This window comes from Sturnira hondurensis, unplaced genomic scaffold (assembly GCF_014824575.4).
Source record: "Sturnira hondurensis isolate 20B ecotype Veracruz unplaced genomic scaffold, ASM1482457v3 Scaffold0000880, whole genome shotgun sequence".
Classification (NCBI taxonomy): Eukaryota; Metazoa; Chordata; class Mammalia; order Chiroptera; family Phyllostomidae; genus Sturnira; species Sturnira hondurensis.
In genome coordinates this window covers 12641922-12659404 of record NW_028073511.1, presented here as the reverse complement: position 1 = coordinate 12659404, position 17483 = coordinate 12641922, and the positions used below count along the sequence as shown (strand labels likewise).

The 17483-nt window shown below is 43.9% G+C and overlaps 1 protein-coding gene across 1 annotated transcript; it reads left to right on the top strand.

Annotated features, from left to right (window-relative positions):
* The first annotated feature begins 350 nt into the window (after positions 1 to 350).
* On the top strand, positions 351 to 17139 carry LOC118992855 (glutathione S-transferase alpha-4-like). Its single transcript, XM_037054884.1, has 7 exons — positions 351 to 921; positions 6841 to 6947; positions 8128 to 8179; positions 10965 to 11097; positions 13176 to 13317; positions 15245 to 15376; positions 16864 to 17139. Exons 2-7 carry the CDS (start codon positions 6861 to 6863, stop codon positions 16984 to 16986), a joined length of 669 nt encoding a protein of 222 aa, XP_036910779.1. The 5' UTR covers positions 351 to 921; positions 6841 to 6860; the 3' UTR covers positions 16987 to 17139.
* Positions 17140 to 17483: the final 344 nt, after the last annotated feature.

Below are 17483 nucleotides of genomic sequence, written 5' to 3'. Positions count from 1 at the left end.
CCGGAAGGTATGGACCATTTCAGGAGCTGGTCTCACTCTAAGTGGATCTTGATTGTCAGGTTTGCCACTTATTTCCCTGGACAGTTTGATGGCTCTGGTGGGTGTTCCTCATTCGGGCTTTCTCCTGTTTCCCAGAATATTTATCAGTGATGATACTGGAAACTTTTTCTTGCTAGCTTTGCTTACCTTTGTGTGGTCCATTCAATTGTTTGTTCGTAGCCACCAAGGGCCTGGACCCCTCTCCATCTGCAGCGGTTCCAGCCCCAGTTGGGGCACGTGCAGGAGGCAACTCAGTGATGTTTCTCCCTCACGTCCAGGTTTCTCTCTCTCTCAATCGTTCTCTCTCCTTCCCTCTCTAAAATCTAAAAGCATCCACAGGTGAAGATGAAAAAAAAAAGACCACTTTCAAATACACTATACTGCTTCGTAGGCAGTGTAAATACATACTTGTATTAACAGAGTATTCCCAATTCCTCCCTTCAATTGTACCTTATAACATTGCTGTCCTAGATTTCACTTATCCATAAACTATAAGCATCTGCTATATCGTTGCTGTTATTATTTGGACACACTGTATTTGTTTATCTATTTATGCTGTCTGTCTTCCCTGACTAGACTGTAAGCACCACAGGTGCCCACCATTCTTGAGTCAGGGCCTAAAACAGTGCCTGGAGCAGAGTGGTTCTCAGTAAATGTGTGTTCAGTGAGCCAGTGGAGTCCCTTTTTCTTCTTCCTTGGGTAACCTGATGTGCTATCAAATACGACAATGGATGTAACGTGAAGCCCCAGGGGTGTGTACACACTGAAATACTCACTGGCTAATCCCTGGAGTGGGCAGAGCTTTCAACTGGGAAGATAAGGGTTATAAACCCTCACTTCATGCCCCCACTGCACCGGAGACAAGAGCCAGGAAGAGATAAGGTTAGTGGTCAAATTTTCATACACTCTTCTTGGGCTTGGTTGCATAGTTGCATTTTATGGCCAAATTTGCAGCTTATTGTCAATTTTTGTGACTCTGTGGTTAATTTCATGCCTATATTTCTAAACTTGCCTGTATCGATAGAAGGAACAGATATTTGTTTTCTTCAGAGTAGATTCATAAATGATAATGAGATGGCAATTGTGTATCTAGACCAGCCTTTTCAAGACTTTCCCTGCTTAAGCATGCTACACATAATGTCAGACATTGACATTCTCCACACCCACATCACACATCAAATGGAACTTCAGAAATAAGTACTTGAGAGTGAGGGGTGTTTTGGTTGGTTGGTGACATAACAGGCTTTGCAGAACTTAAACATTTATTAGCTTTTGAGCCATTACATTTTTCCTTCTTGGGCAAATCTCGTATTTCCTACATAGCTGAAAACACAGGCACCACCTGGCCTGTGCCAGGTGCTCACGGGTTAACCAAGGCTCCGCGTCTAGGCCACGGCTCCACTGAGCCTGGAAAGTCTAGTCCAAGTGATCTGCCTCTGGGCCCTGCACCCCCAGGGAATCACCAAGAGGAAAGGCAGGAGCCTCTAAGTGAAGCCCCAACACAGCTTTTCCGTAGGACTTGCCCCAGTCTTTAAACAGCGAGGGGCTGGCCATGTAGCAGCGCACTTTGCTTCTTCTCCAAAGAGCCTGATGACCTAGGGAGGTGAAAGTGTCTTTTTTGGCTGTATATTTCATTTCAGTAAGTTTGTAAACCTTGGGGGTATATGTCAACCTCTGTGAGTTTTGGGAACATGAATTAATCCATTAGACCTTCATGGAAAGGAAACTTTGGTTCTGAAACTGCAATATAAAGCTCTTTGGAAAGACACTTCACGTGTGAGCTTGCGATAGAGCTCTCCTGATACTCTATTCCATCAGTAACCCACCCCACCCCACCTGGGAATATTGTTCAGCTATGTTTGTATATTTAAAATTCCATATAAATACTGGCACTCATTTTCAGAGGAGCTAGTCTCATGGAGACTTTCACTTTGATAAAATCCAAATAATATTTTGAATCTAATGAAATGTTTGATGGTATGTAGCATATTAGCAAAATGGAGAAATAATTCATAATTGAGTAAAAACAACAAACTTTAAAGTGGCACTGAAAGTCTTGGTTATGCTCTGATGCATTATATACTTAAAGCTAAAATAATGCCACCTCTTCGCAAACTAGCAAATTAAAGTTCTGTGGGGAATGCAGGGCTATCTGGGAGACTGTTTTGTCTTAGTGACAAATTTTGACCTGCTGTTTGTAATGCGTATAGACCACTCTGATCCATTGGAGAAGCCAAAGTAAATGTTAAAGTCATTTCTGTTGGTAATGGATTTAGAGTTGACATCTTGTATTCTGGCCTAAAACATCTGCTAAAACTGGCAGCCCCTTCAATCAACCCCTTAAATTTTTCATGATCGAGAAAAGGCAATAAAGGCCTGCTTTTTGACTAACTGTTCAAATAAATGAGAAAAACGTGTGTTGTTTTGCCTAAATTATTCATAATGACTGTTAATATCGTCAGTAAAATTTCACCCCCAAAAGACTGGCTGCTTTCCCAACGTGTATACGCAGCAGATAGGGGCGAAGGCAAAGAATGAAGACAAGGGAAGAGAAACAAGATCAGAAAGACTGTTAAAGCTGGAAGAAACAAAGACATTGTCTACTTCTGAAACAAAGCTGCAGTGTACAGATGAGGAAGCTGCCCTGCTCTAGGGCAGCAGCACGTTGTGCTTATCCATTACTTCAGTGGAACTGGGAATTGAAGGAGGCCTCCCTTAAAGGGGGATCAGAAAAATGATCGCACGTGGGACATTAACCTATAATTCCCCCCAATCTCTCTGCCCTTCCCCTTCTCTATCCATAGCCACCCACCCCTTTGGCATGCCACCCTTTGCTCACCCTGCCTGCTCAACCTACCTTCTAAACACCGTGCCCTGTGAAGTGTGCCCTCCAGCAGTCCCCGGGGAGAATAACCTAGCCGGCCACACACTGAGCCCCAGGGGCAGTTTAGTTGGGTTTTTATTCTAGACTCAGCTTCTCAAACTTCTATATATAAGTGCATCACCTGGGGTGCATCACCTGGGGATGTTGTGCGAAATGCAGACTCTGATTCAGTAGGTTGGGCCCAGGGACTGAGACCGTGCATTTCTAACACGCTCCTGGGTGGAAGTGATGCCGCTGCTCCAGCACATTTCTGGAGAAACTTACTCTCCTTTCAGGAGCATTTGTGAATGCCACTGCAACCTGGAGACACAGATGTGTGTGGGCGTATGTGTACATGCATGCAGGGGCGTGTGTGCGCGTGTGCGCGTGTTCATCAATTTGCATACCTCTTATTTGTATCTCATAACTAACCAAATGAATTAGGAACTTTGAGCAGTATGGTACAAATTAAACGGAGGCTCAGAGAGGTTAATATCTTGCTCAAGTGAGAGGTAGAGTTGAAATACGTTTTTTTACCAGTGGTTCCCAGGGACTAACTCAGATACACGTTCCCTTTTCTAAAAGGATATGTGTATTTGTTACCCAGGGAGCACACTCTGACTATGCAAAGGTTGTTATGCCATCATCGCTGCTTTCTGCTCACCTGCCTTAGCTGTGAGTACCTGGGGCTCTGGGTGGGGCAACGCACCCCACTGCTCACCTCAGGTGAAACTGCACAGGTGAAGTTTGTGAGCCCTGGCAGGTGAGTCCCAGTTCCCTACATCGTTGGATCCAATGTTGATGCACCAGGCAGGTCTGAGTTCAGGACACACGTGTGGGTCAACATCAGCCGCACAAGAATGAGCTTTGAAGAGATGAGAGTGACTTTGTATTCAGCTCAAAGTCTCGGGTTCCGGGTCTTTCAGCAGCTTTTCCTCAGAGTTTTTGCATTTTGGGTGAGTTCCAAAAAGCATGGCTCCTTTGTTTCCCTCACTTCCCATGGATGGAATGAGCATTCCATTGTACCTGTGCTTCTACGCTTTGACAATGTATTTTTTTAAACAATGAGAATAATTAGGTTTTCTACGTGAAGCATAAACAAAGTTAATCTTCCATATTGCAAAGCTGTAGTTTATCCTAGTCTGTTGAAATTCATTAGAGGTCAAGTATAAGGGATTAAAGGACTTGGTTTGGGTCCTTACCTATAATGCCATGGGGGAGTGGGGAGTAGGGCTCAGAGAAACAAACATTTATGTACAGGCCATGGGCAAAAGTAGGTTTACAGTTGTGAGTATGTGGAACAAGGATTTATTCTTGTATTATTACCTTTTAAATTATTGCATCATTTCCCATAGGAACAACTGTAAACCTACTTTTGCACCCCCTATATACCCATTCTGGAATGCTGTGTTCAGTTCCTCTGTAGCATTTTGTGTTTCGACGAAACACTTGGTTGATTCTGATTTACCTCTGGTTAGTCTGGATGCTTCTACCACTGGATATAAATAGATTTGTAAGGGTTTTGATGGTAGGAACTACATGCTATTTATTTTTGTGTGCCTGGAGTGCCTAACCTAGTCCTATATCCATAGCAGAAGTCCGACAAATATTTGATGTTGAGAGAATGAAAGATCAAAGACAGAAATTTAAGGAACTGGTAGGTATCTCAAAGTGTACATTGAGGTAACAGCTGCCACGTGTGTGGGTTGGCTGCACAGGAGGTAGAAGAGCTTTGCCATCACCCCTGCCTCTCGGGACACTGCCTCCTTGTTAGAAGTTTGTAGTGGAGAATTTTCAGCTGGTTCTTGGGGTGTGAGATCGTGACAGGTAACCAACTGGTCCCTTCTCTGCACTCAGTCCTTTTAGCCAGAAACAGCCCACTCCTGGGAGGGGTCGGGCGTGGGGACTAGAGTCCCACTGAGTCTCTTAGCCAGCCCTGGCTCAGTTCTCCATCATGCCAGTGTAGAATCCACGGGGCCCAGTGAGACCGAGAGAGGACGAATGGTGGCTGGTTGGCCAGAGCCAGCTATTTATGGGAAACACCAACATTTGTGGGGTTTTTCTAAGAGTTAGTGGCTGGTTATTCACAACTAGAGAAAAAGTTTCCTTCATTTGGACCAGAAAGGGAGGGTTGCTCGGTTCAGTCCTGCTTAGCTGAGTGGGGGGTCTCCGCTCTAACCCTCGGCTGTTGGGGCTCCCTGGGCACTGTTTACGGCTTAGTGGGGAGGGGATGATCCTGGTCCTTGTAACCCAACTCTGAGTTCCAAAGTCACAACCATCCTTCCCCCAGGCACCCTGAGAGTGTGCAAGGGGCAGACCGAAGGGGAGTGTGGGAGGCTGTGGGCACAGAGCCATTGGGTAAAACTCCAAAATATGCTTCCAGGTAACAGGGAACCATGAAAACACTCATTATTCACACAACAAAGGCAAAAGCCCCACCAGATACCACGTTTTAAATATCTGGTACAATATGGAGTCAGGTTCGCGGAAGTTTTAGCTCCCTTTTACAAATATCAACTGCATTCACAACAAATACTTATAAATCTCACCTAAAACTGGTAGACAAGCGTAAGAAACTCTAAGAAATGCTAAACCCACTGGTAATTTGCTTAAAGAAGCGAGAACTTCATTTGATATGGGTCAGATACTGTGGTACATATTTTATCACTTTTTTTCAGTCCTAGGTCCTCATAATAGCCCTCTGAGGTGGGTGGTGCAACCACCACCCTGTTTTAAGGATTAGGAAACCCAGGATTAGAGAGGCAGGCTGAGGTTGAACAACAGTGAGGACCACAGTAAGTGCCACCCGGGGAAACTGAGGCGGCCTCCCCATCCCTGGGCCCACCCTGAGGCGTCCAGAGCAGCCTCGCAGCTGCAGCGCCCTGAGCGCTGTGCCTTCAGGAGACATTCCTGCCATTTCCTTAAAGCCTGCATCAGCGGGTATGGTGTCAGAGGGGAAAGGCGGGAGCAAGAGACCCCACAATCCTGTAGCTTTGGGCAGCACTTTAATCTATTCAGAGCACTTTACCTTTATTTTACCTCACTGGATCCCCTCAATCATCCTGTGACAGGAAAAGGGGTCCCTAACAGAACAGCCACTGTGGCTCTGTGACAATGAACTAGAAAAGTGCTCTCAGGTGTGTGCTCTCCTTTCCTTTCCTTTTTTTTTTTTTTTACCTCTTCCCAGAATTTTTTTCTACAAAATTTTATTGTTCAACACTGTCCTTTACAAGGTGGCAGGTGACCTGGTGTAATTCTCTTCAGTTGTAGGCGAGAACACGAAGGCAGACGAGGTTTCCAGGTTTCTGAGCTGGTCCTCAGCTCCCCTGCCCCCTCGGTGCGGGCCAGGGAAGGCCCGGAGCGCTGATCCTGCGCAGGGCTGCGCCTGCTTATCCAGGCACTCAGGAAAGTCTGAGACAGAAACGAAAGAGGTCCCAGTTCCCATGAACAAGCCCAGCTCCTTGCCACTGTTAGAAAAGATTATCTTTTGTAACATCATTCATGAAACCATCATATTAACTCCTGGTTTCTTTCTCGAAATACCAGAGACAGTCTCTCATACCAACAGAATACCTTGTTATCTTGATGTGTATAGTTCGTTCTTTCTTTTTCCCTAAATTGTGAGATAGAAAACATGTATGTATAGGAAAGTGCAAAAACAGGTACATGCAGTGTAAAGATTGATTATAAAGGCTAGTTACTATTTCCGTTTTAAGAAACAGACTATTATTAACCTCCCAGGATGCCCCGTGCTCCCCCGAACACAACCTCCATCCTACTTTTTTTTCCTAGCTTTTCTTCATAGTTTTACCTACTAGGTATGCACCCCTAAAGGATAGTTTTGCTTTGCCTCTTTTGGAATTGTCATGAACAGAGACACCCCACATGGTGTGTATTAGTTTATTCTCTGATTTTATTTTTCTGACTCGGCTCTTCAGGGACCCCTGAGCCAAGCGTCATGGCAGCCAAGCCCAAGCTCTGGTACTTCCGAGGCAGGGGCAGGATGGAGTCGATCCGCTGGCTGCTGGCTGCCGCTGGAGTGGAGGTTGGTTCTCCATCGGGAAAAAGGAAGGAGGGTACTTGGGGTGAGGCTGAGGTGGGCCTCTTCCTTCTTCAAAATTCAGGATGGTGCCTCCAAGCCATTCTGACTGTTTCTCTTTGCCACTGTCTTCCTGTGTTAAGAAGTGAAGAAAGGACCATGGTCCTCTGTTTAAGCAGGGGTGGGAGGGTGGAAAGCCAAGGGAGGTATTCCGGAAGCTTTGTCGGGGCTGGAAAGATCTTGGTGGGTCATAAGATAAAGGTGAATCATTTCTTGCGGTGGGACCAGCTGACTTCCTGGGGTCGTTTCAGCTCTGCCTAAGCATCTTGGTAACATTGACCCAGTGGCTGCCGACTGGAATCCTAGGCCCAGCTGCCGTCGGGTCTCCCCTTGAATCCTCTTCTGAAGGGTCACCCCAGGGTGATCTTCCCTTAGCTCTGAATTCCTCTCTGCTGACTTTTCCACCCATTTTCGCAAGTGGAATGGTCTGGTTTCATGCAGGGGTAGGCTTCTTCTTCCCTAGTTTAATGCCATCTCCTCTAGACTCGTGACCTTCTTTGTTTTTCTCTTTTCCCTTTAAGAACTTCTCTCCTAACACTGCTCACCTTCTCCTACCCCCATCTCAGTGTTTGGGGGACAAAAATGTTACTCTTTCCCACAAGGGCTTAGAAACTCCATCAATAAGTGATGATAACCCCCACCTGAGTAGTGATCTTTGGACCCCTTTCACTGAACATATGAGCATCAAAGAGAAATTTGATTTGATCTAATATGGAGGGAGAATAACACAGAAGAGAGAGGAGAAAGAAAAGAAAAAAACTGAAGAAGGGAAATCATTGGGGAAATTGGAGGAAAAGGCTAGAGTTTAGAGAGAAGAAAGAGCTAAGGCGAAGAAAGGAAAAAGTATGAGTGGGATGTGCCTTAAATCGGCCAGGACAAAAAGGGCTGCCAGTCCCTAGGCCAGTCTCAGCTAATCCACACACACACTGCACCAGAATTTTCAGCTGTGCGGAGGTTGGTAGCTTTGTGTTCCTTTTAAACCTTTTCTTTCTGGAAGCCATTGGGCATTTTATACCTGAGCATTTCTCTCTCCCTTCCTTCCTTTTTTCCTCCCTCCCTCCCTCCCACCCTCCCTTCCTTTCTTTCTTGACCTTAAATTTATAACAGTGTCTCTTCCTTTATCCAGTTTGAAGAAGAATTTCTGGAAACAAGAGAGCAATATGAGAAGTTGCAGAAGGGTGAGCCTAGATTTGTTCAATGCATCTTATGGGAAGAAATAGAACATTTGTCTCTGGAAATATTCATTTCATTATAGAACACAGCACTCTAGAATGATGACTATGAGGAAAGGTGCACAGTGTGACCGCTAACACCGCTGCCTGTTCACTGTGTCCCTGGCACAGAGCTAAGTTTGTCATCTGCATTGTCTCTTTAGCCTTCATAAAAGCTGATCAAGTAGGTTAGGACCCAGATCCTTGTTACGTAAGACAGATGAGCATGGGTTGCCCAGTGCCAGGTGGTTCAGAACTCCCCATCAGCACTGAAGCATCCTCTAATTCTTAAACAATGACCCAGAAAGTTGAAGGGGAGGGAGAAAAAGGAGAGAGGAATTTGACCTAAGATGTTCTCTAGCTCTCATTGTTCGTATCTACTTGTTCTTGGCAGTTTTAACCAATTAACTGAAATCATTTTATCAGGTCACAGTTTTAGAATCAAGGTAATAGGAAGGGATCAAAATGTCTTTAATCCCTACACTCCTCAGAAAAATTTCTCACACTGTAAGAAAAGACTAGTACTTTCAAATTTTTAACAGCCATTACATTCTTTTCCTTATCTAAGGAAAACTGGGTATCTGTTGCTGGTAAACAATCATGAAATTGACAAATTATTTTTTAAGGAAAACATTCGACCAATAGTCCAAGGTCCTGCCATTTACAAACTGTATGACTTTGAGCAAGGCCTTTTACTTCTCTGCATCTTGTCTCTTTAAACTTAAAAAAAAAATTATAGTTGACATAAGCATTCGCTTTACCATAGAATGAAAATAATCTGTATGGTTGTAGAGGGCAATATGCCAGTTGATCTCATTGAGCAGAGAAGGCCCACTTACCCCTTCCCTAATTCTTGTCTGGGGACTTCACTATCTGGACTCCCCCTGAAGCTCCTCTTCTTTGTTTCAGCCCACCTTACCACACACAAGGACAGTCACTGGTACAGGGCAGGGATTAAGTACTTACATACATATTGAATAAGTAAATGACTGTGTCTCCATAATCTCTTCCATGACCACTCTGGCAGCAGTGCTCCCTAAGAGCCTCTGAAACCCTCCAGCCCTCTCTGAGACCGGGATGCTGCAGCTGTGCTTGGGACTCCCTCCTGGCCAGTGCTGTCACCTGTGAACAGAAGGCAGAGAGGGACAGCTGGAGGATCATGGCCCAGGAGGCAGCGGGCCCACTTCTGCTGGCTTAGCTGCCTGACTCTATGAGTTTGGGCAAGTCACATGTGCCTCCCTTGGTCTCCACCCAATCATCGTCTAATATATGAATGAATTAAACTAAATGATCTCAAACATGCTTTTCTGCACTCTTGACCTGAGGTTTTTAAAAAAGTCCTTCAGAAGATCATTGGGTCCTGGTTCTAAGTTGTATCACTCATAAGCAGCACAGCCCAGCTGTAGAAGCTCCTTCAACATTGAACAAATGTAGAATGTTTAGGAAAATGAGGTTTTGAAGTATTAATAACAGTATTCATATTTCCAAAGCATGGCTACCAGCATGATCTTACTCCTACTCAAAGAAACTCACTAAGATGGGCAGAACGGGTGGTGTTCCAGAGCAGAAAAGAAGCTCAGGGACGTTAGAGACTTGCCTAACGCCCTCTGCCTCAACAGGGACACTGGTCCCCTGAAAGCTGCTACTGGTCCCTGCACTGGCAGTCTCCCCACCACCTTCTGCCTCTAACTAATCAATTAGCAAAGTAGTGAAATTGGAGAGATCAACTGTGGCCTTTGCCAAAGCACTAGTGAAGTCTGGTTCCTATTCTGGGTCAAGTTCCCTAACCTTAGTGATGTACAGTTGTCAGTGAAACTTAAAGGCTATTCAGTTCTTCAAAGCCTCATGAAAAGAACAGTATCTGTAGTATATATACATATATTAAGATTTTATTTATTTTTCTTTAGAGGGGAAGGGAAGGAGAGAAGGAGAAAAATATCAATGTATGGTTGCCTCTTGTGCGTCCCCTGCTGGGAACTGGCCTGCAACCCAGGCATGTGCCCTGATTGAGAATCAAACCATGATCGTGTGGTTCGCAGGCCTGCACTCAATCCACTGAGCTACACCAGCCAGGGCTGTAGTATATTTTTAAATGTATTGTTTATGTAGGCAGCCACTTACAAAGAAGAAAATTTGATTTTATTAAACATCGGCTTGACAGTATTTAGTATTTCACTAATGTTATTTCATTTCATCCTTTCAAAATCCTGCTAGATGTATATTATTATGACTTTAGAGAAAAGGAAGCTGAAGCAGTAAGTCATTGACTTAAAATTACATGGCGGAGGGGCCAAAGCTGACATGCAGGCCCATGTCTGCCTGGGTTCTTACTGCCACATCCCCCTGCTGCTGTGTGGGCCCAGAGTGATGCCCCAGGTGCTTTTTAAGGAATCAAGATTCCCAGACTCCACCCTGAATCAGAATATCTGGGAGGTGGGGTGAGTATTTTTAACAACCCAGCTCCCCCAGGTGATTCTCATACACCCTAAACTTTGGGAACCAGCCATAGTAAATGTAGAAAGTCCGAAATAATAACAACTACCCAACACACAAAAATGCATGAAACCATCCAGCAAATCTCAAATTTTCCATTAAGCAGATGGAAGGCATTTTCTCAAACAGCTGGGGTCTTTAACTCAACACGTTGGATGAAAACTATAAATCATCCAATGAAATTAGAAGTGGACACTTTTACAGGCTTACCACAGCCATAGAAGGAGAGCATCATAACCTTTCTTTGTTCAAACCACAGATGGATGCCTGCTCTTTGGCCAAGTGCCTCTGGTTGAAATTGATGGGATGATGCTGACACAGACTAGAGCCATCCTCAGCTACCTGGCTGCCAAGTACAACTTGTATGGGAAGGACCTGAAGGAGACAGTCAGGTACCATGGATACCTGTTCACACCCATGCTTTGTTCTTACCCAGGCCTCTGTAGGTGCTACCTGAAACCTGGAACCTAGCCTTTCAGCCTGCACTGAGGGGAGAAGGCCAGGGGAACAAAGGGGAGATGTGCTCTTGCTATACCAGCATGACTTACACTTAACTCCAAATAAATACTCTAGACTTCTCCTGTTACTACTCATAGCAGTCTGCATTCAACATTCTCATATTCTCTCCCCACTCCCAACAAAATGTCTTCTCATCAAATGACCTGGTATTCTACATGAAGGTGGAAATGAATGACTTAGTAAATAAATATTGACCATTTGTAGCAATGACCTATTACCACAAACAATGCTGTGTAGCATTTTTTAAAGCCCAATGACTTAATCAGCAAGCATTTATTATTCCTCACCAATCTATGGGTCATCTGGGTGGTCAGCATATTTGGGCTGGGCTTGGCTGATCTTGGCCGTGCTCACTCATATGTCTGTAGTCAACGAGCAGTCAGCCGGGAGGCTCTGGTGTTGGGTGGTGGCTGCCCATTGATTGGGAAGCATCCTGAACATGCCTCATGACATCTAGGCAGGGCTCTAAGAAGGATGGTGAAAACACACAAGGCCTCTTAAGTTCTAGGCTCAAAACGACTACCTTATCAATTCCACCTCATTTTATTAGTCAAAGCAAGTCACAAGGGCAGCTCAGGAAACAGCCCCCATCTATTGATGGAAGAAACTGCCAAGTTGTATTACAAATACCAGAGGGTATTTGTGGCCATTTGGGTGATTAGTGTCATTTTGTAGGAGCTATGTAGGCAAGACAAAACGAAGACAACTATACAATTTTATCTGAATTTGGGATCAAGGGGCATTTTCACTGACCCCTTGTACCTCATCACCATAAACATGGCCATGACACAATGGTCCATAAACATAGAAGACATGATAAAAGAAAGCCCTGACTCAATCGTTCAGAAAAAGGAGAGAGCATTACATGCAAAGGAGCAAAGTTCATAAAAAGAGGCAGCTCGCCCCAACATTCCCAGAGCTCCACCTTTAAAACTGACCTCATCATTCTAACCTGCGATCCCAAGGACACACACCAAGAGAAGCAATTTCAAACACACTGTATGAATAGAATCCTTTTATAACAATGTAAAGAAGTACTAACATGCAAAAGCATTCTGTTTCTCATGGTTTCAGTGCATATTTTTTATTGTTTTTTTTTTTAAATACCCATGGCTTTTTCCCAAGATATGTGTCTTAAGCTATAGATAGCATCATTAACATTCTTAAAGGTATAAACTTTAATAGACTAAGCAGGCTAGATGTCAATAGAACAGGAAAGAAAAAGGATTTGTAACTCAGGACAAGGAAAGTAAATTAGCCTTTTATACATGTTAAAGAGGAAAACAAAGACCAAGAAGGGGACTTCACTTGTTGGACAATTAGCAAACAGCAGGGGGTACAAAGACACAGGACCCCCGGTGCCTGTGCAGACTGGTTGCAGAGACAATGAGCACATCATGGCTGGACCAACAGGCCCAAAAGAAAGGGTAATGTATCCACTATTATTAGTTTTTAAATAACCTTTAAAAAAAAAGTGTTTGTCAATCCCAGGAAAATTGTAAAAAGAATAAAAGGAGCTGTTTGTCTGACCTGACTAGGAAAGTAAACTCTTGTCTCAGGTGGCAGGTCAAAGGAAGACGTGCTAAATTGCATGTGTGTCTTCCAAGTGACCAGGTCCTGGTACAAATTGCTTTGCACTTTTGGTAAACTTCGTACAGTTCACTCTTTATACCCCTAATAATCTAATTATTTGTTTATAGAAGATTTCCACTCAGAGGGACTCATCAATTCTTTCACAATTCCCTTTATTCACTAAACATTTCCAGAGACCCTAGTCTACCATGGCCACTTGGCTGGCTCTGGTTTTAGAAATCATTCCTGAGCGTGGAGAACAAGAGAGGGGGAATCAAAAGTCATTGGCCCCAATTTCTAATTACACCATGGAAGTTGCCTATTAGGAAACCCGCGCTCGGGGCTGCTTCTGGGAATGAGTCCCGCCGTGTTTTGTCAGGATCGACATGTACGCCGACGGCACTCTGGACCTCATGATGATGATTGCACAGGCTGCCTTCAAGCCCCTGGAGGAGAAAGAAGAGAACATTGCTTTCATCGTGACCAAAGCGAAAACCCGTTACTTCCCGGTGTTCGAAAAGGTAGGCAACAGGGATCCAGTCTGGACAGCTGTGAGGCCTCCCCCAGAAGGGACCGGCGGTGTGGTGGGCGCCCTGATGCTCCTGCGACCCAGGATGCAACAGTAACAGCTTTGTGCTCAGATCTTGGGGGCGTAGGGGACGGAAGGTGGGGCGGCATGGAGCTGACTTTGTGAGGACCCTCCAGTCCTCCTCTGGTCCCAGAGAGGAAACGGGGAAGGGAAGGGAGAGACTGGGAGAGACTGGGAGAGGTGGTCCAGACACAGCAATTCCTACTTCTCTTCCCAGATTGCAGGGATTTAGGACTTATTAACACTTCTGGTTGTTGGTAAGAATATTTAGAAGAGTATCTGAAAAGACAGAGACCATATTAGAGTTTTCTGCATTTAGACTAAAGCTTTAATAAGGATTCTAAAATAAATGACACATGTGATTATGGAGCATCCAACAAAACCAAATTAAAATAAACCAAGGGCACTGAAAGGCACTACTGTTTTGATGGAAACAAACAGAAACGATCAGCTCAAAATCTCGTCACCTGGACTTCACTGTGTCAGAGATTTTTGAGGCTTAATACTGTTCGCTAATCATGCCTCAATCGAAAGCCAAAGCTTCTTAAAGTCACAACTTTTCTGACATAATTTTGCAGTGAATACTAATTACAAAAGTCTTCTCAGTACCGGTATGTCTGGTTAGGTTCCCAACCGAAAGGGCCCTGTGCGATGTGGTGAAGACTCGCTGGCACAGGGTTCCACAAATACAGGTTTGCAGCACAGAATAATTCTGTGGCATGATTCAAAATAGTTCCATCTTAGACCGAAAAAGGATCATTTAATTTTGACTGAACGATAATGAAGAGTTCTACCAGAACCTCAGGGTACTAGACAAGCAAGTTCCCGTTTATCTGAGGATAACATACAGTGATGTTCAGATATTTCCCATTAAAAAAAACAACTAGTCTGATTATTTCAGTTACAGCTTTATCATACTACAGATTTTTAAATCTGTGTGGCCTAATCCAGCATTTTAAAATATCTAAATTATTTTAAAATATTTGAAATAATTCATTTGCTCAAATCAGGACCAAACTTACATTCATTCATTGTAATTAGTCAATTCAGAGTATTTTAAGCCCCTTTTAATTGCCAGCTCCTTTTTCCCTCTCGATGTCTCTCCTCTTTCCTCTTGTATTCATCTTGCTGAGTTTCTCACAGACTGGATTTTACCAGTCACAACCTACTCTATTATTCCCTAGATTTTCTGCCAATCGGAAGTTAGAATTAGAAGCTTGATAGGTTCAGATTCAACGTCCTTCCGTCAGACCACTTCGTTGGTGGTGTTGTGTCGGTCATTAGGAAGCACATATCTGGTTGTTACTCTTCTTGTGACTAAACATGACTGATGAGCAATGCCTGGAGCCACTGATTTATTAGTAGATGCAAATGTCGACATCCCAGTCCTGTCAGGCACTCTTCATTGGTCATCTGGAATTCTTTCATAAAGTGACTCTTCTCCTCATAATATATTTGGTTACTCTGGGGTTTTTAGGGGAAAGTAGGATAAATGCTACTTCCTTTTTACTCACCGGGTTTGGGCTTCTTGTATCCCATTGGTAACTTATCTGTACTTATGTCTCCCTCCACCGCTGGGTACACTTTCACTTAACCAGCTCTAGTCTCGTAACAGGGTACCCCATTCTGGCACTTCACCACCCGAGATGTCTTGATAATCACAGAGAAATTTCCCCAAAGATGGTGCTGACTCACAGCAATGTGTGGGAGTGTTGGTTTTACCCTGTCCGGGCCAGCATTCTGGAGGATTATCAAGAAAAAGATTCTTTAGCAAATTTGATCTGTACGTGCATTGCGTTTCGCCAGGCACAATAGTCTTTATTTTTATTTGATATTCTTTGTTATTTTACATTCCACAGATTTTGAAAGACCACGGAGAGGATTTCCTTGTTGGCAACAAGTTCAGCTGGGCAGACATACAACTGTTAGAAGCTATTTTAATGGTGGAAGAACTCAACGCTTCTGTTCTCTCTGACTTCCCTCTGCTAAAGGTCGTGTGTTTCATTCACACAAAGCCCATGGGGGAAAATGAATAAAAACAAAGATTGAAACAAAATGTGCCTCACAGGTCAATCTTCAAAGAAACTTAAGAAGACTGTTTTTTAAAAAATCATTATTTTATTCATTTTGGTAATTTTCTCCTGCACACAGTACAAGATGATTAGAAAATAAAATCTTACAAAGGGAGAAAGAATAGACTGTTTTGATTTCTAGCATAAATACTTAGTGTGTTTTTCATTTTTGTGGTGCTTTCCATTGTTTGTTTGTTTGTTTACTACTTGGAATGTTTTTTCCCCGAGGAAGTAAGGATAACGAGTCTGTCTTCGTTGTTTCCTTCCCACCTACCCAACAGCTCTGCTTCCCATGGTCCCCCTGATGCCAGGGCCCCATGACATCCCAGGGTTGCCAGGAGCGTCTGCGTGGGTGGCTCTGACCTCTCTCTGAATCCTCCCTGCCTCTGTCCCAATTCCTTAGAGACATTTTATCTAACATGTGACCACAGGTTTTATAAAAATAGCCTTCTTTTCTTATTATAAAAGAAATGCAAGTTTATGTGCCTACATTATACATTTGTATAAACCAAAAGGAAAAAATCTAATCATCTAAATGTGATTATATCCTATTATTTTACCTTTTCCTCCCCAAACAGGATCACACTAAACATTTCCATGGCCTGCTTTTAAAATTGTTTCAATATCAGAAATATATTTACATGCCAACAAATATTCTTCTGCAACATAGTTTTATTTTGTTCTCATTAGGCAATCGAGTCACATCTTTCTGAGAAATCAGAACCATGTAAAAAAGGCACAAATGAAGAAACCTCACTCCCACCACTGCCCTCCCACCCTTCTGCTCCCGCGGTCCTTTTACTGCTTTCCTGTGTATGTGCCCACTGTTCCTACTTGTGCAGACGGAGCAAGAATGAGTACCCATTTATCCCCTGTTTTACTTAAGCAGTGCCCTGAGCATTGTTTTCCCCTAAACAATGCATTCTAGAAATTTTCTCCTGTCAGTGCAAGGACCTCCCTCTTTCCTTTTATATATAACATCATTGTAAATTGCTGGCTTACAGTTTTTTTCTTGGAAACCCAGGTTATTTCTAATTTTTCACTGTACTAACATTCTTTTAGTTATTCCTTTGATAGAATCCTTACTTGTTCCCTTATAACAAATTCCTAGAATGGGAATCGATAGGTTAAATAATTTTTTTGAGTTTTAACATGCACTGCCTAATTGGGACAGTGATTTTTTTAAAATTAAGATCATTTAACTCAGGCTATACATACCAGCAAGCAAGCGTATTACCCTTCCCGAGAGCATCAGCAAAGATGTGTTGAGGCATTAACTCAGATTCAACTCACTGGGCTCCCTACGCTGCTGGTCTAAGCACCCTCCTCTCGTAACGAAGTTTTGAATTTTCTTAAAGGTTGTGACCACTCTTGAAGCCCTGATTTTGCTCTTTCATTTGTTCCAGGCATTTAAACCAAGAATCAGCAACATCCCTACAATTAAGAAGTTCCTGCAGCCTGGGAGCCAGCGGAAGCCACCCCCGGACAGCCACTATGTTCAAGTGGTCAGGCACGTTCTGCAGTTCTGACGGCAGCAGGTCTGAAACGGGGGACGGTCCCGGTCCCATGGCAGCCCCGGCGGTGCCCGAGCTCACTGTAGATGCTGGGCGTAAAATGTCTGAAAAGAACAAAACCACACTGTCATCAACAGCAAATGCCCATTAAATGCAAAATGAAACCATCTGGATTTGTGAACGTTTTTAAGCTGGTCAGCTGTGGATGATGTTTGCAGCTTATCTGAGACCAATGCACAAGTGAACAGCAGGCTGGTACCTGTCGGGCGGTGGCCTTTCTGGGGCCCTGACAGGTACCAACCTGTCTTGCTGTCTGTCTCCAGGTCTGATCCACCGGGGAAAGGGCGAGCAGAGCTTTGGGGGACAGGATCTTTCCAACACCCACCCTGATGCCCTACTTGGGTTAGAAAAAAGTGGCAAGTGACAAATTGTCAGGAAGGGGATGAATGATGCTAGTAAATCCTAAGGGGAGTGTGGTGGGCAGAGACTGTCCTGGGAATACCATTTTGAGA